This window comes from Salarias fasciatus, chromosome 1, assembly GCF_902148845.1.
Source record: "Salarias fasciatus chromosome 1, fSalaFa1.1, whole genome shotgun sequence".
Taxonomy (NCBI): Eukaryota; Metazoa; Chordata; class Actinopteri; order Blenniiformes; family Blenniidae; genus Salarias; species Salarias fasciatus.
In genome coordinates this window covers 12361733-12385220 of record NC_043745.1, presented here as the reverse complement: position 1 = coordinate 12385220, position 23488 = coordinate 12361733, and the positions used below count along the sequence as shown (strand labels likewise).

General features: G+C 42.9%; 1 protein-coding gene across 1 annotated transcript in view; it reads right to left on the bottom strand.

The window, feature by feature from the left end:
• fto (FTO alpha-ketoglutarate dependent dioxygenase) overlaps nucleotides 1-10825 on the bottom strand; it is a 128274-nt gene extending 117449 nt beyond the window's left edge. Inside the window, exons 1-2 of the mRNA XM_030094142.1 lie at nucleotides 10819-10825; nucleotides 9233-9300 (exon numbers count right to left, since the gene is read on the bottom strand). Of these exons, the coding sequence (XP_029950002.1) occupies nucleotides 9233-9300; nucleotides 10819-10825 (75 nt within the window). The remainder of the gene's footprint in view (nucleotides 1-9232; nucleotides 9301-10818) is intronic.
• Nucleotides 10826-23488: the final 12663 nt, after the last annotated feature.

The following is a 23488-nucleotide window of genomic DNA, read 5'->3' as shown; positions in this document are numbered from 1 at the left end:
TCTACATAACAGGGCCGGGGCAAGCATGACACAGAGGTTGACAAGTGAACCCTCAAACACTCCAACCCCTACCCCCTGCCACGGCGTGCACAGACACACACACACACACACACAGACACGCCAGCGCCACCCTCCACTCCCCCACCTCCATCGAAAACAGCCCCTGACATGACCACTCAGCAGCCCTTCCTAACCCCTCCTCGTGTTTTTTCTCTCTCCATCTCACTGGAGACAACCCTCAATTCAGGATCGTTTTAGCCAGGCAAGTGGATGTGACCCACTGCCCCCCAGTCAGGCTCATCTGAATAAACAGAGCTGGAGAAACAGGCAGAGGAGGGAAAATCTGCCTACATTATGATAGGAAGGGAGAAGATGAGATTCAGCCAAGGGGCTCCATTCTTTATGCACGTTTGATCAAGTGCTTGACAGCACCGGTGGATGGAATTACGGACTGCTGAACAAAAAAGTTGGGGCGTGGGCGCGAGTGTGTGTGTGTGTGTGTGTGTGTGTGTGTGCGTGTGCGGTTGGGTCTGGACAGCTGGATTTTTCGAGGCCTGACAGTGTTGGGCTTGTGACAAGCCTGCCGCACCACACCACCTCCTCATACAAAGCCGCCTACCAGCCTTCGCAGTCCGTCACTCAGGACGGCCGGGGGAAGCGCCGCGAGAAGAGGTCAGACGTGGTGGAAAAAAAAAAAGGGAAGAGAGAAATGAAGAGGATGAGAAGGCAGGGGAAGGAGGGAGGAGGCCCGGTCAGGGGTTAAGTGTAGAGAAGACAGCGATGAAAGGCAACTGTCATGCACCAGTGCTCGCCCAGGAGCACCTGTCTCGAGGAGAACATGCAAAGTGTGCCGGTCACGTCCTGACAAAACCACCACCACCACCACCACCCCCCCACACACACTTTTTCCTCAACACACACCCGCACATACGAGCTCTCAGGAAAGGGCTGATGCTCCGTCGTTGGAAAGGCATCGCCTGGCTGACAGCATGCCAGTCAAGCTGTCGTTGGCTCCCTCGCATATGCAAGGAAAAGTTAGACTGATGAAGAAAAAAACACACGGGGGGCTTCAGAGCAGGAATCACTGAGACATGAACAGACCACCTGAAGTGAGCAGACACTTCTCAAAGACTTGATGCAGAGTAAATGCTGGAACGAGCAATACAAAAAGCTCCACAGAGGCGAATCCAGAATAACCAGGACACCTTCAGACTGGGAGGCAGCGCAGATGCCCGAGGTGAAGGCGGCTACCAAAAGAATCCAAGATAAGAAAGAAGAGGTACAAGTTCAATGTCCAAATCACGACAGTGGAGACTACTGGATCGAAATGTAAATATCCTCATGGACGGTTAAATACCACCAGCGACAAAACTTCCTGTGCTAACGAAAGTTCTGATTTCAGCATAAAGTTTTTTTTTCATGTTTTAAACATAATGTGTTTATGTCTGAAATTATGAAACACCAAAACCTGGTTCATAATCAGGTCTGGAGCATCAACTATGCTGAAATGCGGAATTATATGAGTTTGCGCTCCAATCAATCAGACAGCTGCACTTTATGCTCAAATAACAATCCTATCCATGTTGTGCCAGGAGCTATAGATGTCAAACACCTTGCAACACCAGTGAACAAGCACTTTCTTTTTGTAAAAATCTATTTTGCTTTATGCCTGACAATATCTATTGATCACAAAAAAGATTTCACTTCTCTTAAACAATCATAACCTTGGTGTTGTTTATACAACAGTTATCAATGCAGTATTAGGAGTGAATGCATATTTCCAGTACCAAAAGAGTAGAATAATAAGACGAATGTTGATTTGCCTTTCAGAAAATGTAAAAAAAATCTGTTAAATGCCACAATGTGTTTAACTGAAAGACTTTTTCTGTAAGGTTTTTTTCCTTTCCCTCTTTTTCTCTTAAAAAGAAAACAAAACTGTAAACTTGACACCATTATTAACATACACTCCCTATAAAGTAACAGTAATAAACTAATAAACAACATTTTGTTTGCTTTAACAGGAACAAATTACCTGCGGGGTTTTGTTAATGGTGGTTCACAGAGGAGTCCAAGGGCACCTCCAGCTGGAGCGGTGAATATCCCCGCTGAAGTCTGGCGTTGCTTCAACGAGGTGCTTCCTCTGCTGAGCCTCTACAAAGCAACCAGCTGAATTCCAGGTATTTTAACACACTTTCATGGCCCGCGTTTATGGAAGAGAACTTATGATGTACAAATTAACGGTTACTATTTACGGCGCCTTGTGAACCTGGCCTCCAGCAGCTTTTGTGAATAGAGGGTTTTGGACTCGCCATTGGAACCAGATGTGGTGCAACGCTCCAGCAGTAGGCACATTTATTTTGTGGGGAAAGGTGAGTCATTACAAAGGAAAATAAATTCACAAATAAACAGCATGAGCACTGCTTTGTCCAGTGCAGGTGGCTTTGAATGGTGAAATGATTTTTATTGGCGCGAGCTAAAATTACCAACCGCCGGGCAGACAGGATGTACTCCGAGACTCCGACTGATTCAATATTACCTTTGCGATTGTTAATCTTTCCAGCATCTGTGGTGCCTATTGAAGAATTTTATCACTCTTTCTTTTAACAGTAACCGCAACACACATACAATGTCCTACACACACACACACACACCGCTCAAAATTCAAAGAATACACTTGTCAAAGCCCAATACACAACACATGCACACACCCAAAAAAAAAAAAAAAAAAAAAAAAAAAACAGAAACAGAAAATAACGACTTGCTTGGATCATAGCCTTCTGTGGCTAATGAACCCCCTGGAGGCTGTAGCCTCAGTGTATGAGGTGAGAGGGTCACTCCCATGTTTATTCAGCACAAGTCCAATGAGCCACCACCATCTATTGATTGGACTGATTATTCTATGTCTCTCTTGTGACGGGACACATGCATGACAGATGAACCCTCGTGGGCAGGTCACACTCGATGTAATCTCATTGAATCTGACGGCTGATCTGGTCGGACAGTTTTCATGAGCCACGTTGCGGCCTTGTTTGCGAGCGCGCTGACATCTTTGGCTAATGCCTCAACACTAATATGAGGTGCTCAGTAGGGGCTGTCAAACATGCGAGCTGTCAGGGGCTGTTTGGACAGTCCCACTGACAGCTTCCATAGGAGAAAACAATCTGGGAGGTAAATGCTAAAACAGCAGGCTAAGAACCGGCACGTATAGTAAGCAGTTTACAATTTTGAAGCAAGCATGCTATCATCGATTTGGGTGGAAAGCTGTAAAAGTATGGCAGCCAGGATTCTCCAGAGGAAACTAAATAAGCGTGACTGCATGTAGGTGAAAAATGATTCGCGCTGCCTTGGGTAAGTAGATGGCAATGACAAGAAACTTGTTCAGATTGTATTTTTCAGACACAGAATGATAACAGCATGTAATCAGGAGAAAACCAGGGTTTCCGCCAGTGGAGTACAAGCCCAGTGGTTCACTGTTCCAGAGTCACAAACAAAATAACAGTGTTTAGCACCACAAAGAGAATTAGAAAGCATTGCAAAAAGCAGAAAGCTGTTTTAAGGATATGTGCAGCAGGAAAAACACATCGGATCAGGTTGCCATGTTGGGAGAGGTGGCAGTCTGAGCTACAAAGAATGTAGCATATGAAAACTTATTTGGCATGCGGCATGGACATGACCCCAACTCCATCGGCTGAATGTCTGGGCAGTGGAAACATTCCCTCATGACAAGGTGAACAACAAGGTGGCACCACCTGGTGCAAACAAGCGTGGCATTTTCAGTGAGTTTACAACCCTCCAAAAGCTGTCAGCGGAACAACAAGAGCAAGTAGAGCTGTCCAACTTTTCTTTCATCATAAACTTGTGAAAACTAGAATGTCAATCCAGGCTCGCTAAACAAAGGGCAGTCGTCAAGAAAGTTAAAAAATAATGACATTTTGAAAGTGTTGACGTGACTTTCCTGACATATTTTATTCAAAAGAATGGAACTAACTGGAGGTACTGGAAATATTGCAATATTTTGTGTCATGATACTGTGTCGATCTTCAGAAGCACAGTATCAATTTCATTCAATATATTTATTTCACTATATCGTCATGCCAACAGCACTGAAATATGTTGCAATATATCATACTGTTGCCCCCGTATCGTCATACATATTGTATCGCCAAATTTTTGTCAAAACAGACCCCAAGAACCAACTAAATCTTACTGACTTTGACCTTTGCTAACCAAAATGCGATGAGTTTGTCCTTGAGCACAAGTGAACATTAAATGCTTAAATGACAGTGTTTTCTAAAAACTCTTTAGAGTAAGTCTGTGGGATACCAGGTAAATATACAATATGTGATAACATTAAAATTCGGACAGATGCAAACAGATCATGTCTTTTAACTAGCATGTCTATTTTGATGTTTTTGGACATGGTATAAAGTAAATGGGTGACTTTTTTTAATTAGTTATTTGCAAAAATTAGGGTTTTTCCCATAAAAACACTTTTCTTTCGTATTTATAAATGTCATTTTTGAATTTGCAGGGCAGGAATGTACAGTGAATGGAAACAATTCATTAAAAAAAGTAAGACATGTGTGTCATTGTTGTGACCTTGACCTTTGACTAAAAAATCCAGGGAGTTCATTTTTCAGTGGGCATCAGCTGATGTGCCAATGTCCAAGAAAATCACTGGAAATGTCGCACAAATCTCTTCCTGAATTAATGAGAATCCTGATGTTACCTTCGACTTTCAGTTTTCAATCACTAATGAATTTATCTTTGGGTAAGAGTACAGGAACACTTGTGCCAAATTTCAATTGAATTGAAACAAAACGAAGAAAACAACATATCTCAGAGCTCTACAACTTTTCTGGAGAGGACCAAAAGAGAAAAGACATTTCCACTTCGATTTCACTGAAGTCAATAATTTCATCACATGTACATTTAAACGATAATTAATTATTTCGTCGATGACAATTATGAAGCTAGGACCTAGTTTCCATCTCTAATAACACACTACAATTTGATTGAAACTAAACTTCTACCATTAAGCTATTAAATAAAATCATAATGGCACAAGCATTCCTGCGCTGGTATCGGATTCCTCTAATCATTGAAACAGTTTTAGTGTTCCTGCTGAATTAATTTCAGGGCTTCACAAACCATTCTGATGTGTAAACACCTCAGTCCAAATATATGAGCAAAGATCAAATAGTCAAGACAAGGTAAAGACGTGTAGAAGAAAAGCTCAGCAGCAGACTAATCAGCCCCCTCCGACGCTCACGCACCCGATCAATGAAGGACCTGGGGCTTTGGGCCCGCGCTATATTACATACCAAAACTTCATATTCATTCATTGATTTTACTTTTCAGAATAGTATATCACTGAACTCCAATGGGAGTGAAAGATGGCGGCAGGGGCTGAGGTCAACTCTCACACGGACGCCTGGACGGATGTATGCGCAATATTGATGGTGCACGCAGAAAGAAATGACTAAATATCTGGATCAATAGCTCGTTTCCCTAGCTACGACAGGTTGTTTCAGATGGAAATATATAAATACGTCTTCATGGCTACTGGCGTGGCACTAACAAACAGTGCTAAATGCCCCCCTTAAGGTAAACTCTTTGATTAGCCAAGGCCAGAGGTGACAAAAGAGGTCTGCCGATGCTTAGATGGCCTGATTCCAACGGCCCTGAGGATGCTGATACACACAGGGGCCCAGTAAAGTGACCACGGATATGATGGGTCACGTGCCCTGGGCTAAGAACAGTCCAATTCATTTGGCTTTAATGACGATGGGTCAGGGCGAGATCATTCTTTGTCACGTTCAAATAATGTCTACCTCGGACCGTTTCAACAATCTGTTTTCTGTCATAATCACAGCTGGAGAAAATAACTTTGCAGGAGGGATTCTTGAGGCGGAGCTCTTATAGGTCGAACACTTTGTAATCAAACCAGGCCAACACATGCTGCTGCCACCGTTGACGGCAGACGTTCTTATTTACAGCGCAGCACAATTACCGAGAACAACACATAACCTCACAGCTTCCCCTGCTCGGCAGTGGCCAATGGGGCCATAAAGAGGGAGGAACCACATCATTGCCTGCTCCTTAATTAAATGAAAGCTGTTAGCTTCATTTGCCTTCTCTCTTTTTTTTTTTTTTTTACATTGAACGAACCAGCCCACCGCTGAAGACCTCCCAGACGCCATCCCCGCTTGGCCCTAAATCATGAACGGGTGAGCGGCCCAGTGGGTCCCCACTGGACGTGTAGCGGCCGCCCAGCGGCAAGGCCAGCGCAGGGCTCTCGGCGGATCGACACCTAGCCCGCGATAAGTAATTCTGTAGAGGATTAGCAGAATGATAGCCTGATCAATACTGTGTGCTCAGGCCATTAGGAATGCAGCGAGGAAATGACCCCCTCTGGTAATAAAGCAGGGCATCTGGGTTCTCCTTCATTTGCCAGCTCCATTAGTGTAATGGTATCATTATCTGCCACAGCCGTATTTTTCTGAGCCCTGGCTTTTCCACAGTTCAACCGGCGGGGGTCTGATGAAGCTGCGGGAGCCCCCATGCCGAGTGTTAGCCTTTCTGCCATTCTACACTGAGCCTAGGTGTAAATCTAGCTCTGCTGGAGCTTATGTGATACCCTGCCCTAGGTATCCATACCCATGTTTTATGTCAGCACCGAACATTATTTCTCCATCATTGGCTCATTAATAGAGCAAGCAGCATGTAGCTTGGGTTTAGCAAGAGAAAAAGATGGCCGGCAGAGCACAAAGTTGCTGAATGTGCTGAATCCAACACCCCCCTCTTGGTAAAACACCGGGCTTGACATGACAGGACGTCGGCATTAGTCGCCATAAATCGTTTCCTTTACACTAATTCACTGGCTAACATTTTTGTGGGGGAGAATTGATTAACCATGTCTGGATGTGTGGCCACATAATCAGCTTTTACCTCGCTAGTTGTTAATTTAACAGAATCGCCGGGGGAAACACAAACCATTTTAATGAGTGTTTAGAAATTAAATACCCTAAACAGCTTGCACTAGGTGCCACAACCAGAGCAAACCAATGAGGCTGATCTAAGCAATGGGGCTGAGCTTAGCACCAGGACCTCACAACATCTGGTGACCCTGTGTGATCATTACTTAGCCTGCTGCACTCTCTCTCTCCACACACACTCACACACACATGCACAAACACACACACACACACACACACACACACACACACACACACACACACACACACACACACACACACACACACACACACACACACACACACACACACACAAACACACACACACACACACTTCCTGTTTCAGCACAGCACTTTATACTTGTCGTCACAGTCCAAATGGCAAGCTCACATCAAACACAGCATTAAGGACATCGGGTTACGGAACAGGGTCAGAGCTGTTTTCACACTCACCAAACTATAAGTGCAAATTCATCCTGTGATGACAGTACTGATAAAAAAACAACAACAACAATCCAAACTTTTCAAATTATTAGGGCACAGAGTAGGTTGAATGTTGTTATGAGGAACAAACTTTATTGTATGTCAAAATATCTAGAGATTGTTTAATTCATAATGTCTCCAGTGTTTCAAATGAGCCTTAGCGATAAATAACATATAATCATGCCAATTCAGAGCTAATGTGATCGAGTGGCTATGTCCTTAATGCATTTAAAAAACTATAATATTATATCCCAGTTGAAAATATATATACTGTACATGGAGAGCAGTCCACCTGTCTTAGCTACAGCGTCTTGCTGGGGTGGGTTTTCCCATGGAGACTGAGTATTCATTTGGCACTAATCTGAGGCAGCTTGCATTCCATAACTCAGAAAGACAGTGCACCCATCACAGTGCGTCTCTCACTTTGTGCAGCACTGGAAACAGACTCCAGTTACTGGAAAAGACAACCCTCATATCCAAGGTATTAGTTAACATAATGACTGTGTCATTATTCAATTGCTGATATTATGAAATGTGGCCAAAATGCATGTGGCTCCGTCTTTGGCTGCAAAACAGTCATACAGTCATTTTGCAATTACAATTCCTCTCTAGCTCATCCTTTTATTTATCTAAAGAGAAAGGAAGCTCAGCCATTAGGTCCATGCCGTGCTGCCTGAGTGCCTGAGGGCCAGCTGGAATGAGTTCTCTCTCTGAGCCGCTCATCTGGCCGCCATAGCTGCTTTCATAAACAGGAGGAACCACGTCCTACATAGTTTCACTGCTGTCTGACATGATCCAAACACATGTGCCGCAGCAGACGGCGTCCAAGTCAGGAGATAAGAGCAGGAACAGACAGAGAGGCAGACAGACAAGTCAGACAGACAGTGAGGGAGATGACTGAAGGTGAAACAGCCTCCAGGCACACAAGACTTGATTCCTTCCCTTCCTTCGGCGTCTCCACAAACCGCAGAAGTTATGATTACACAGCAACTTAAAAAGCCAGATTAAGCCCAGGTCAGCACGAAACCCGGCTCGACGGTGCATCAGCACACGCATGGAAACACACCCATCCCCGTACAAAGCAGCGTTGGATCCAGTGGGCTCCTACACTTTGCACATTCATCAGGTCATTTTGACTGTACGTCAGACGATCAGTCATTATGGGCTGCATCTGCAGTGAAGCCTGGAGCAGCTGGAGGCTGCTGGGCTGGCAGCTTTCCAAACCCCACTTACACTCCAACTTTACCGTTTGTTTTTAAAGTTACACTCAGCTGTTTTGTACTTACTGCAGCACATTCAACAACTACCTCACGCATTATTCACCACGCCAGGATATCAGCACAATCAAACCTCCCCTCTTTCTCTGTTTTATTGTTTCTTTGAATTAATAAATGACGAACCCCTAATAAAATAATTGTGACTTTAAATGTTTCCCCACTGCCAGCTGTGATTCATACAGTATTTCTCACTTAACATATGGGATGCTGACAATCCTGACAGCTGCGGGCAGCGTACATCTACGTGAGAAAAAAAAAACACATTTTTTTGTTTTTAATATGATTGTTTTTCTCCATTGTGGCAGACTGGAGGTGAAGGGGAGGGAATGGAAAACACAATAAAGAAAACAAGCAAGGTGAGGTATGCGCTGACATCCGCGGCTCCACAGCCTCCGAAATGCGGCCAGCGGCTCCGCATCCGGAGCGACAGACATTCACCGAGCGACAGGGCTGACAAATATGCCCGACCTAACCGGAGAAAAACGCCATCAATACCTTTCTTCTCTTCTCCCCCTCACTGTCACCCGATCTTTTCATGTTCCTGGAGTTGTGTTTACACTCGCCTCGCGTTCATTCGGGGAGATGGTGGTCGTTGTAGTGCACGAACGAGCGACGCCTCCGCCCGTTTCCGTGACAGAAACAGCGAACGCGTTTAAGTCTCTTTATTTCATCTCTCTGAGGGACAGACAGTCGAGATTTTTTGTGGAAAGTGATATTTGTCGGGGAGGCTGTGGAGTGAAACAGGAAGAGGGGTGCAGTGAGAACTACAAATCCCAACGCGGCTGCGAGGTGGAGGCGGAAGTAGCGTTGGGACGCTCCAGATGTTGCGCTGCGCAGGTCCTGCGCAGGTGTAGAGTTTCAAATAGCCAAAAGGCAGAGCAGAACGTTTGTAGATCAGTGATTTCAGAGTTTGTCCTTAAAATGGCTGTGCCATAAAAACAAAGTGCAAATAAAATATGTGAATGCAAAATGAAATACATTGCACCACTTGCGCCTTTTAGTGCTATTTTGCGAAATCAAAAAAAAAAGATGATATAAATGTTAATAAGAACCAATGCTTGTTTCCATCTACTATATTCCATGTCTTCCCCTTTTTCACAAATCAAAACCAGAACCACTTTCATCTCAGTCTATGTGTAAAAATAGCAATCATGCTTTGAACGTGCTCCAGTTCAACCTTCTTTGAACCCTAGCATGCATCTCGGCTCCAGGTGCCCGCCTCTGTCGGTGTGGGCTTCAGCCATGCACGTCAGCCCTTTTCAACTCGCCACCGCCGACCATGAAAGTGCACCGTAAACGCACATGCACCTCGACGCGGCTGCCTTCAGTGTATCACCCCGCAGTTGCCCTCTGTGAGAGTCGAACCAGATTGCTCGTAACATCTGAAACGGTGCTGAAATATGTTCTGTCCATTGTTCTCTATCAAAGCACATGTGAAATACATGAGAGGTTTTCACGGATGGAGTGGTGGTGGCAGTGGGAGGGCGGTCTGCAGGTCCGAACCACCTGCTACATATTACCATTAGAGACTTTGATCAGTGTCTTCATTAGTTCCCTTTGTAATCTCTCTTCTTTTATGATGGAGCTGACCCAAGCGAGCCGGGTGCAGTGATTTAACACACATGTTTCTTTCACCTGTCTTGTAAAATACTCAAAAAGCTTTCCCACTTTAAAAAATGTCAGTGTCTTCGGCATCCCTTACTAATAAACTGTGGGGGTTCTTTTGATTCCTATTTATAACCTACATTTCCTTTCCCCTGTACTGGTCCTCCATGTTTGAAAAATATCCTCCAGATCGTTTTGTGAAAACTAGATCCATGTGCACGCATGTACACCATTTTTTACATGAACATATGCCAGACTGTGGCGCCTTTTTAGAGCTACTACCAGGGAAAGCAAAGACTTATGGCGTTGTAAATAATTTCTCCATTTTTAATCTTACAATGTCAGAATCAGCCCACATCCAACCTGGATCACCCCAATCCATCAATGCGCCGCGTTCCTTTTAAGTGTCAAACCATCATTCATATATTCCACCTGCCAATCATGTTTATGGTTCACATTCTAAGGAGGTTCCTCACCTGACATCTCTGGCTCACTAAGTCAGAAGTCAGACGGGAAATTCTTTGAGTCAACAGAATGTATAGGGTCTTTAATGGCAGACAGTCACCTCACCTTGTCAAACAAATCCTGCAGGAATTTGTTTTTGTTTTTTGTTTTTTCTAATCCCATTTCCACCACTGGTGGCCCATTAATGGATTGGTATCAAAGTCTTCACAATCCCCATGGGTCTAGAATTATATAGGCTTTGTTGAATTATTCACAACATATACATACATATCGTTCAAATCATCTTACCTAGGCCTCGATAATGGGGGTTTCTGGTGCCGGTTCAGAGGTGGGGAAATGTGGTGTTGCTTTGATCATGTAGATAAAATTATCTCACCAAAAAAACTGAGGCCATGATGGGACGAGTTCCCTCATTTTGTCTAAAACTAACTGAATATGCCAGTTGACACTTATTCAATAGTGTGAAACCACCAAGCTGCGTTGTTTTTGAGGGACTCCTTCAAGAAGCTCAAACAAAGAGTGCCACATTTCAAAGCACACATATCATTTATAAGATAAACTCTAATGTCAGACTGCACTGTGATGTGGTTGTTAGCACTCTGTTCATAGTGAGTTTCTGGACCAGGCCTTTCTGAGTGAAGTTTGCAAGTTCTCCCTTGCTGGATGTGGGCTTTCTCTGTGTCTTCTAAAACCCTGACCATCCAGAGCTATGTGCCTGATGTTAACTGGTGACTCTAAACTGCTCTAAATGTGAGTACGTGTGTGTGGTTGGCTGTTGTCGTGTGTTACAGATGGATGAACTGTTCAGGTGTTTAGATAAACAAACGCAAAAAAAAAAAAAAAAATTGTACCGGTAATATGCGTTCGTGTATGAAACACGTCCTGAGGCTTCGCATGGTGTCTTCACTCTAAAGATGGAAAAAGTAAAATCAAATCACTTGGATCATTAATCAGATGACTTTTGACCTTTGCATTATAGTAATCAGTGCTCATGAATGAAGTAACTCACAAAAGGATGGCTAAACTTGGTGGTTTGTGATCACATTGTTTGAATCATGGTTTTGATTTATTTAGCTAATTAAACTAAGAAAAGTGACATATAAAGTCATGACAGACAAACAGCTGCTTTAACTTGACTTCTCTGTTGTGATTGTATGATAGAGCGCATTGCTAGATTTTTTTTTTTTTAGTTTTTGCTTTCATACAGTTTGAAATACATAAATCTTTGTCCTATTCCAATCTACAGTATGTGTTTGGATGCATGAACAAGTGGTTTTCATTTCCCCTTCCACTTAGCATGAGAGCTAATAGACCAATTTCCCAGAAAGTATTTTTTTATTATTTTACAGTTCGAGACAGAATTTGTCTAAATATCTGTATGTTATCATCTTGTAACTCAGTGGAGAACATTATAGATCCTCTCCATTTTTTAGTGGGAGGTGATGTCGAACCCTTATTGGGGCCCGTGGCACTTCTTTCATGTCCGATCCATTACTGCGGAGCGTGACTTTACAGACCGAGTGAAGCGATCGCTCACATGTTCTCGCTGTCAATCATCCTGATGGGAAACTTCTCCTGGCTCTCTCTCCGTTTGATGCTTGGATTTGAAGCTCTGCGAACAATCATATTGTACAGCCTCTTTACATGGAAACAAGCCAATTACCTCCCTGAACAATGCCTGTCATTTGTCCGACAGTGAATCAGGCTCTGAAGCGGGCACCTCTTTCCCCCCCACATGATGACCTGTGGGGTTCGGCGGGAGGCGAGGTCGCTCCTGTGCGCACTCTGATGTGGTATCATATGGGACGGAGCGGGAGGGGGAGAAGAAAGACTTTGAACTTCTTCTATCATTATATAGCCCTCTCCACTGATCTGGCCAATGTGTTTGTGCTCACGACGGCGGTATGTTTTCTGTTATTGCACATTGCATCAGCTCCGGATGACCCTTTGACAAGGCTCCCTTTTTGTCATATAATGAGCGTCTAAAACAGCCAAGGAAGAATAAAAGATGAAGAAAACACGGTGCCAGAATGTAGTAAAGCTCGGTAAAGGAAGACAGAGACTATTGTGTTGTCTCTGTATTAAAACCAGAGCCCACGGCCCCGCAATCATCCTGCTTCAAACTATTGTTCGACCTGAATCTCAAATACAATAGGCAGGCCTTTTTTTTTTCTTTTTTTTTTTTGGCAAATAATGATATCTTTCTGATGCAGAAGCTTCTATTGGACCACCAAGATTTTTATTATTGTGCTATCAAGTTGTGGCTTGTGTATGAAAGAGAGGAAGCGAACGGGGAAAACAATACAGTGAAGCATTGTCGTGCACCACACAGGACCTCTGCTGAAGGTACTGGTAAGAATTGTAAACAGCATTTTTCACTCACCACAGCTTCATCCAGGGACGATCCCCATCACTGTTCAACCTCCGTGAAGACAGGCTCCTTTCTTTTCTTTTAAATTTTTATTTATATGGAATGAGCATATGGAGCGAGTATGTGCCTCCTCTGCTCCCTACCCTTCCTTCTTTAGCCGTAGGAAACTGTTATTTGTCCTTGCTATAAAGCAGATTGCTGCCCACTGGTTTCAATTAGCATCAAAGAGCTCTTCACAGGCAGTAATAGTTATATCAAAACCTGAAATGTATTATTTAGGTTACGTGCTGGAGTCCTCCAAACCATTATGTCCTCGTTCAGAGGAAGGTTTTCTTTTCTTGCTGACTCTTTCCACTTCACCCTCTTTGAAGCGCCCCAGACGTTTCATGTACAGACTCCTCTGTGGCACCGGGGTACCTGTGTGGCTCACGCCCGGTGGCCCGCCAGATGCAGGGCATTAAGAGGAGCTCTGCAAATGTAATGAACAAGATTACTATTTGCTCTTCTGCATGTTTTCTTTTTTTAATATAGCTTTTTCTGTCTGGATGGCTTGATTGTAATTTAGTAGTTCATTTTAAAAAGTGTCTGATAACTGTTGGATTTCCACTGGGCTTCAGGTCAATTATGGAATAATCACTTAAAGTCTTGACGTAATGAAATGTGTGGGTTAACTAACCAGCAGACCACACAGTCTGGTTGATTTCTTACTTCGTAATTAATTTCAGAGTGAAATATTTAGCTATTGATTGTTGGCATCTTTAAAAAATTATTATAGGAGATGGACTTTCAGAGCGGGTTCTGTGGGCCGGTCCTGATATAAGACCCAAACCAGTCAGACCTGTTGCACATGTTGTTGTCAATATAGCTTACATTGTAATTTTAGGCCCAGTTTACATGACCACACTTTACACAGCAAAGTTTCGAAAACAACATTGTTTACATGTAGGGCCACTAGTGGCGGCTGTTGGTTTTGTTTGTAATGAAATCACACATGCGAGCAGAGAACAATGGCGAACAGGCAGACATTTGTATGGGCAGAAGACTTTGGATTGCTATTACAATGACTGTCAGCGCTAAAACTACCAAGAATATGAACTGGAGGCCACCATTGCTGTTGTTGTCCATCTATTTTGCACATGTGAAGGAGAACTACCGTCGTGGTGCATATGCACAGTAGCAGCGTTTCACCCAAAACGCTGTTTTTAACTTGAAAACATCCTTGTGTAAATAAGAACTCAGTTTGTCTTCATGATGATAAAATTATCTATATTTTGACATATATGTGCTCTTTAGTTTATAATTCAAATACATGCACAGACTACTTCACTTTTTTAACCTTTCCCAGTTTATTTTGCATTTTTTCCTCAGTCCTTCACCTCAACTGTGAAAATGGACTCATATGACAAACTGTTTTCAACTGCATGAGGAAATAAAATAATAGTTTCTTCCAGCGACTATGAAAGCACTTCAGGAAACCAAGTTTCACTTTATGGCCAACTTAAATTGTTAAAATCCTTACAACCCAGAGGCCAGGGCTTAAAGCACCCTGAGGGGCCTTCAAACTGCTTCTTAAAGTACATGCACCATTCAATACATGTTGATTAAGCCTCAATAAATGATGGTGTAGCACCGCAGGACGGGATCCTCTGGTTAGCGAACAGAGAGAGCGTGCGGCCTCAGCCTAAGATGTGGTACACCTCTTTGACTGGGATCATTTCCAGACACCCAAACGAGGAAGTGCTTTGCTATTGCCGTGATTTGAATACCATGATCACCGAGCGCTTTTATAAGAACGCCATTAAAAAAAAAAAGAGGTTTTGACATACAAAAGAGCCCCTGTTTAAATCTCACGCACATTGTCGGGCTGAAAGACGTTATAAAACTCTATACAGAAGCATACATCCTCCGTGTGTGTCCCGGCCTGGCGCACCGTCGGGGTTGGGGGGGGGATATCTTTTGTGGAGGGAGACGCTCAGAGAGAAGCCTGTCTCTTATAGCTCAGCAGATTAATTGCACATTTGTTCGGAGCGATACGATCACCCACGCCAGACTTAACTTTCAACAAAACATCTGCCTGAAATATGCTGATTTGTCAAAATACTCCATGATCTAAGAAAATAAGTCCCGCTGAATGGGCCCAGCTGAGGTGGACACGATGGCCCCGTGTGACCCCGTGGCTCCACCTGCTCTTGACAGTGTTTATAAAGTGCCAACTCCTCTCATTAGCACTCCTATTACCCCAGAGTTATAGCAGTCCCGCAGATCAAACGCAGCCCGAGCGAACAAAGGCTGAAATGGTATTAATATGATATGTAAGAGTGCAGCAAATATTGAGAGCGATCTCTTTGATGGGGACTGTTTCGGATTAGAGACTTTTTATTAGGGCTTTTCTGGTCTTTAATGTGCATGTTTTCCCCTTGAGTCAGTGTTGCCAGGTTTAGTTCTCGCTGTGTGACCGCTCGTCTGGTCCGTCGGAGGATGCACATACGGTGCACATACGCCGGCAGTTGTCAGTACACACTCCGGACATATATTGGTAGTGCTGCGGGGAAACGGCGGCTCGGCGTCTTTTTATGTGCAAATCAAAATTCCCCTCCTGGTTCATAAAGATCTATTGTATTGTACTCTATTTTTACAGGCTACACACACGTTCTTTGAATTAATCTTTCCATTTGTTGCTAATAAATGTGAGACTGATGAATGTGAGACTGATTCGGGCCTGGCAGCTGATCAAGAGTTCATCTGACAGCCCAAAGTGCCCCCCAAAAAACCCGCCCGCCCCCGCCGCCACGGACACGAACGCTGAAATGTGTTTATTTATCCATGTACGTTTCTCCTCATTTCCCAAATTAGTTGACGTTATGGAGCGTGCCGATGGTGACAGGTACATTTAACACCGGTTGAAAAGTTGAAATCGCGCCCAGCCTCATGTCCACAGAGCCCGGAACGTCCAGTTGGAGGCCGCCTTCATGTCTGATTACTGAACGTCTGAATAAATGACAGGGTGGTTTATAGTTGAACATCGGAACTCGACACTCAGAGAGTACAGACACCCTCTGAAAGAGAGTGACTTCAAGCTTCGGCAGTTTGTTTGCCCATCATCCTCTCCTTTTTGAGACCAAGGTGAACCGGAGAACTGCTTTCATTCACTCCTCGAGACTCGGCCGTCGTTCCGTTAAACTCCACGGTCCCGACCAGCAGGTCTGTGAGAGCGGAGGAAACTCAGATTAGATGTAATGTAGCTATAATTCTCTGAGCACGATAGAAAATCTTTTTGGATGCAGAGCCACATGTGTTTGCATGTCTGTTTGGTTTGGCCAGAAACTGACAGCAGCTTCTGGTTATCCAGAACCCATTAGGCGCTTTGATCCCAAATGGGTCTCGTTTTCCATTTGCTGAAAGTAGTGTTTTGTATTTGTGCTGCGGTGCGCAGATTGGATGTGTGCGATTTGTTTCTATGTGTGGCATTACCATGTCTTTTGTGATCATTTTAAGATGCACGGGAATGAATTAATGAGTGTCGGTCGCATGAGGAACTAATGATTTCACTGCTGGTCGGGTAAATGTCACCACTTCCTGCATCCGTTCTAAAAAAAAAAGAGGGAAAAAAAGGATTCTTGGTGCAAATTATAAGCATGCAAGCACATGGCATTTCACTGGTGAGTCTGTCTGTTGTGTTCAACACCTTCTGAAGCTCTCTCATCCCACAGCTGAAACACTTTAAACTGATCTGAAGCAAATGAAAGTGGAATCGATCAAATCAGATCATATGAAACCAAAACGATTGGTGAATGAAGCTGCGATGCTGAAATATCCTGACGTACATGTAATTAAAAACATCAGTGTAACATTTTGCTGGACTTCCAAAGACGATGTAAAGATACTAGGTGGGTAAGCGTTGGTTGTTTAGCTTCAATGGCATGTCAGCCAATGAACTCAGTGTGCGCCTTTCCATAAAATTTCCCATTGGAACAATTTAAAATGTGGCACCTAACATGTTCCAGCAGTTTCACAAATGTCAGAAGGTCAACAACATTCACACCAGAAAGTCAGCATGACTTTTACAAGAACCAACAAAATAAAAATAAATGTAATAATAGTCATGTTGCATAGGAATTTCAAGATATTTTTCTTTTTCATTAATCAAATTCATGTAATAAACTTGGGTTTTCTTGCAAGCATTACAGAATCCACAGTGCAAAAACATTTAACCTGCGCATTGTGACAAAGAATTACAGCAATCAATGAAAAGCAGATTTTTTTTTTTATATATATAAAAACTGATAAAACTAAATTAGTACTGTTAAAAATAAATTTGCTTGCCAATACTGCAATAACATCATTGTTACTACTATCTCAACTATGCAACTTAGATAGTTAACTTCTATTCATCATGTGATCTGAAAATTTAACTATTAATTTGATAATGAAGAAATGACATCAACGTAACATTTATGGTGAAAGTTTTGTTTCATCATTTCAAGATGATTTCCTCACAAAAGGCCTCTTCAGTTTAACACAGGCCTCGCCTGCAGATTTTAACTAGACGAGATTGTTTAAGTATTCAAGTTCCACTTTATTTTGAATTTAAAGACTTCCGAGGCAGTACTCAGTACGTCAATGACCTTTATCTTCACACTGAGAAACATATGAAGGACATCACTAAAACTAAAAGTGTGGCTGCTTACCTCGGGTCACATCCCCGTGAGGCTGGAGTGTCAGGAACCGAGCTGAAATGCTGACTGTAAAAAAAAAAAAAAAGTGTCCGTTAACTTCTTTTTTCTTTTTCTTTTTCTTTTCTTTTTTTTTTTTTTTTACACACGTTGATCATATATGTCACTGAGCCAAATCCCCATTTCAACACTGGCGGCTCTGGAACGCATCCCGAGCTCTTTGCTTGTTTGTCTTTGATATGTGAAAGCCTAACAGTGGGACTGCTCCCTGCTCAGCTGGTACACAGATGTGTGTGTGTGTGTGTGTGTGTGTGTGTGTGTGTAGTGGGAGTCCGCTGTCTGAACCGAGCACAGATTAGTGACTCCTATTTTTTTTTTTATTCCTAATAAATAAACCCCAGTGCATGCTGGGTTATGTGTGAGGGGAAAATAACATGCCGCCAGCCAATCAGAAGCAGGTGGAACAGGCCTCGGTGGCTGCAAACCCCACAGCTCTTATCATAAAACAACTGCACTTTTAACTTTAATTGTAGTTGTGGATAGATTTCAGGGGTTTGGGTTAGAAGTGTTTTATTACTTCGGACTGGAATCAAAGCAGCAGAAATATAATTATGTTAAAAGCAGGCAACAATTTTGTTGTGATGGAAGTTGGCCAAGTTTTAGGCTCAACTGTGGTGCAGGGTATGGCCACACACAAAAATACAGTACGCGCCTTTTCACTGGGGACTTTCTGTAAGTGAAAAGAGTCCAAATCTAAGTCTTTTCCATTGGAGTTAACAGGAAAATGTATTTTTATTCCTCAATCAACTACAGTTTGTTGTATCATGTTAAATAATAAAGATTAATTTATTCTTTCTAATGATAATAAAAGATTTCAGAATATTGAAGCAATATGTATAAGAAAAGTCAGCAACTAGTATTTAACGTTGCACTGATTCACAATTCCCAACATAAATCTCTAAATGCTGTATCGATGAAGTGTTTTAAGTGTTTTAAATTACATTTAAATTTAAATGAAATGTTTTGCATTTTGCATTTTTCATACTCAAGATGACACAGTTCAAATTACTTCACATGGAGGTAAAACAAAAAAAAGATCATAAACATGTTTAAATATATTTTAAAGTAAGCATAAAATGCTTGAAGATTAAAAACCTGATGCAGATTTTATATTTTATATTGTGTAAGTATCTACCTGCAACAAATAAAATATCACCAAGCATAGAAAAGCATTCGTACTTGTTTTAGATGTCAAACTGTTGTTTAGTACTTTAAGTAACCAGTTATTTTTAAGTCCTTGTGTTTATATATTTTTATCAGTAGCTTATTATGTTTTGAAGTAAAAAAAAACAAAACATTTTTTATTAAATTTATGAAGTCAAAGTTAGAGAGTAGTGAAGTTATTCTGAACAAACAAGGTAACGGAAAGATTCCTGGTTGCAGCCACAATTTTTAGGGTGTGTGTTTTTCACATTTTGGTGTGTTTTTCCTGAGCGCGAGCAGCCGCTGGCCAGCCGGTGCAGAAAATAACAGAAGCTCGACGGAGGTGACGCTCCTCCACAAACTCCTCCGTTCCGACTGTACTTTTCACTCCGCCGGCTTTAAAGACGGCGGGCTGTTAAATCCGCGAGCTGTCTGTCTGGTGAACTGTTGAAATAGGCCATAGGTAGATCTCAGTGGGACGCTCCCCCGGCTGCGGTTCGGGGGCTGACGGCCTCCAGTGGGCTTTTCTCTGAACGTAGTGGGGGAGATTATGATGAAAGGAGCAGAGAATGAGATGACACACCCTGTCTCCATAATTCGCTGCTTCATGGTGAACAGAGGCATTAGGCGCCCCCCCCTTCCTCCCCCTCTCCGGAGAATCGTACATGTCACACCGCACAGTGTTTCTATATGAGTCAGTCACCTCAGGTGTTTCGCACGCACATCAGTGGCGGCGAAATGAGACTTTAAAATATGTCAGGGACTTTGATTTTAAGATGTTGGGAGTTTTTTTGTCCAAACAGAGAAATGTTTGTTATATTTTGTGTCCTATCATACCCCATTCCTCCATTGTCTTTATGTATTTAAAAAAAAAATAGAAAACCTGACCTCATCTTGACCTATAGCTCACATCTGAACCCAGCTTCACTCTAAATTAACACACACAAAAAAAAATGAAGGCAATCTAAAATGCCGAACCACAAAAACAACCGTCACACTGTCATTTTGGGGCCTTTCCCATAACCCCTCAGCTCTGGGTAATTAGTCAGCAATTGGAGATGGAGCATGTGATTGGGAGCGAAAACAGCGCGGGGATCGCAGACTGTGGTTTGGAATGGCGAATTCCTCCGGGAGACACGAGTCTGTCACACAGGGAAACTCCTGATTTAAGGGCGTTGATTCAGTAAATTGTGCGTTCTGTGTGACGGCACATGAGTTTTTAATTGCTAACATTAAATTACAGACTGAGAAGCTGCGGCGCACACTGTACAGTGTATTTTAGACAGACTCGCTGCTGGAGCCTCGGTGTCATCTTTTTTTCCTCTGAATGTTTGTATAATCTTGTTTTCCCATTACTCTGACCTGTGGGAAACTGTATTAACTTCAGTCAAAGATCGCAGTGAAAATATTTGAAATTTACGAATTGTCGAAAGAAATGAATACATTTTGATCCAGACCTGTCCAGGGTGCATCCTGCCGTCACACACAGTAAGCTGGGCTTGGCTCAAGGGCCCCGCGACTCTGGACAGTATTAAACTTTATATCCTGTTCACTCATTTCAATATGTTCAAGCTGTTTGTGAATCGTTATATTTTGAATCTTCACCATGAATATTTTTGGCTTTTTTATTTTATCTATTTTTCACCAATACCAGGTCAAAATGAAGCTTTTTTTTTTTTCTTTTTCTCCAAATGCTGACAAGAAACAGGAGCTCCACCTCCAGCTAGAAGTTCCAGAAACCAATGGAGTCCAAAACAGAGCTGGATCTGGAGGAGGAGATGTTGTAAGAAAAGCTTTCTTCACTCTTTTAGTTCTTTTAAAGTTTAACCTCACTGCACACCCGTGCAGCTGCAGAAGGTGTTTGATGCCGCAGGGTTGCAGAGGGACATTGGTGCGTTGTCCAGTCAGTTAAAATAAGGTCAAATTCAACAACAATCAGCAAGCAGGAGAAGTGAATGTGAGCATGTAGACGGTGTGATCTGCAGCTGCGTATTAGTGAAGCTAATTCTTCTGTTGTTATGTCTTCAGTCAGTCTGATGACACATGCCGAGGTTAGAAATTCACTGTAATATGTTCCTGACAAACGACATTTCACAACTTAAACTGAAAATTCCAGTCACTGAATTCAGCCAGAGGATACGGACAGTTTAAAGTCTAAAGTCTCGAGCGAGAGGAGATGAGGAAGGGCTCAAGTTCAATAACTGTAACTTCTAAATGTGTCCAAGACGTCCCTCAGAAGGCTGTCAGGGACGTCACGCGAAGACATGAATCAATCTGATTATGAACAGCTGCAATTTGTCACATCGATGGAAAGAAAAGTAGCTTCTGCAGACACTGCACGAGCAAATGGGAATGAAAACAGGACTGTGGGGGCAAGTAACAGTTGTGTTGTGTTAGAAATTAAGACCCTTTGTACGAACTTGGTTGGATAGGCATCAATTCATCGTTTTCTGGCAAAACTGGAGGCTAAAGTTTTACACAGTCACTAAAGCTGAAATTGCTGAATCCGTGGAGCGACTCAGTGAAAGGATGAATGCTCTGCTTCAGTCTGAAAGGAAACGATCAGGATGGTTTGTTACTGAACGGATATCTCACTGGGAAAATCTTTACAGCGTACAGCAGGTCTTTCCTGTGACCGAATTCATCAGGGAATGATGCTGAGATTGTCACAACAACATCTGGAGAGTCATCTATAGTCTCAAAAGAGATTCCACACTCATACAAACACGTATTTAGTGACATTCGGTGTAAATTGAAGCATTTTCAGTTCGTTGAAATGGTGGCTGATCAACTCAAAGCAAAGACCACAGTAAAACTGTAATGCATGCTTTGGAAGATGTCCTGTTTCTGACTTTTTAATAAAAAATGTCAAGCATTTGAGAGCATCTTTGTAACCCATTCCTAGCTTGAAATAAACCACGATCAATCTGTCAGTTTTGCAGTTTAGCATACTAACCGATGATGTGCGACAGATTGATTATAGCAGCCAAAATAGCCAATGCACTATTTGTGCACTAATCTATTTATATATAACACATTTGTGCCAACAAATTTGGGCTAATTTATGCAAACCGAATATTAATTTATGCCCATGAAATCTTAATCTGTGGCCAAAATTTTAAATTTTATTTCAGATGTCATATCTGGGCCTTTGTAGTGTGCAGTTTTTTTTTTGTTTTTTTTTTTCATTTTTTAAAATTTTTTGACACGTTGCATTGACTTTTAAGCACTGACTGTGAATCAGGTCTCTCTGGGTCTGGCACGTATTAGTTAGCAGTAACTCCTTTGCATCGTGCCGTTAGTATGTGACACATAGCTGACTCACACCACACCAGATTTCTCTCACATACGTACAAGTTGTGATATCCGGTCCACCAGAATGTCTACATAGTGTTTTTAGGTTAACGGTGTGGTTTCGGCTAATCTCCCAGTGGCACCAAACAGATTTGAGTCTCTATATCAGGCTCGGCGATGGTTACCGCTCAACTATGTTGATCACTTTGTGGACGGATGTGTGTATCTTTGTGTGTGCGTGTAAAAGCTGCCTGTAGCGTGTTAGTTTTAGAGTGACTAAAAATGGCATGTGGTCTCCTGTGTGTGTGTCTGTGTGTCTGTGTGTGTCTGTGCACACGTGCAGTGGTGTCGCACATGGGTGCAAATGGCTCGGTCGGGATGGGTGTGTGTGACAAGTGTGTTGCGGAGTGTGTGCATGTGTGTGTGCCGGGTACGTAATGTCAACAAACAGGAACAACAACAACAGTCACGCTGGCTGCCGCCGAGCCTCGGCTACGTTGTAATTAGAAGTGGATGAAAATGTGGGACAGCAGTGCCTTTAACCATAACCAAACATTTCTGTGCAGGCGGGAGGATTACAGGCAGGGACTGGATGCGGTCTTGCTCGTCCTCCCTCCCCTCCTCTCTCTCTGCCTGCCACATGTCACCACTCCTCTGGCCACCGATCCTGCTCTTCTCCTCCGCCATCAGACATTTGGGGCTGCACCCCAGATGTGAAATATGGTCACCTTCAACCACTCCAGTGACTTAACCTCTGTGTGTACATGCATGTATGCATGCAAGTGTGTGTGTGTGTGTGTGTGTGTGTGTGTGTGTGTGTGTGTGTGTGGGTGTGTGTGTGTGTGTGTGTGTGGATCTCTTGATCCTCCAGTCTGTGCTGCCTCCCACTGGCTGGGCACGATACTGACAGCGACTGCATCCTCACTCTCAAGCAAACATTTAATAAAAAAGTCATTCATTTAACGTTTGCATTAACCCGCTCGGAGTTAACTGCAGAATTCATGTGCCACAGAACGATAATAAATCACTCCACAGGCGCAGCCTGAACTCGTTGGAACCCCCGACAAGTTAAATAAATGCTAACAAGGAGGTGCAAATCCAATGTTGCCTCACATCTGTATTTTCCACTGTCAAAAAGTG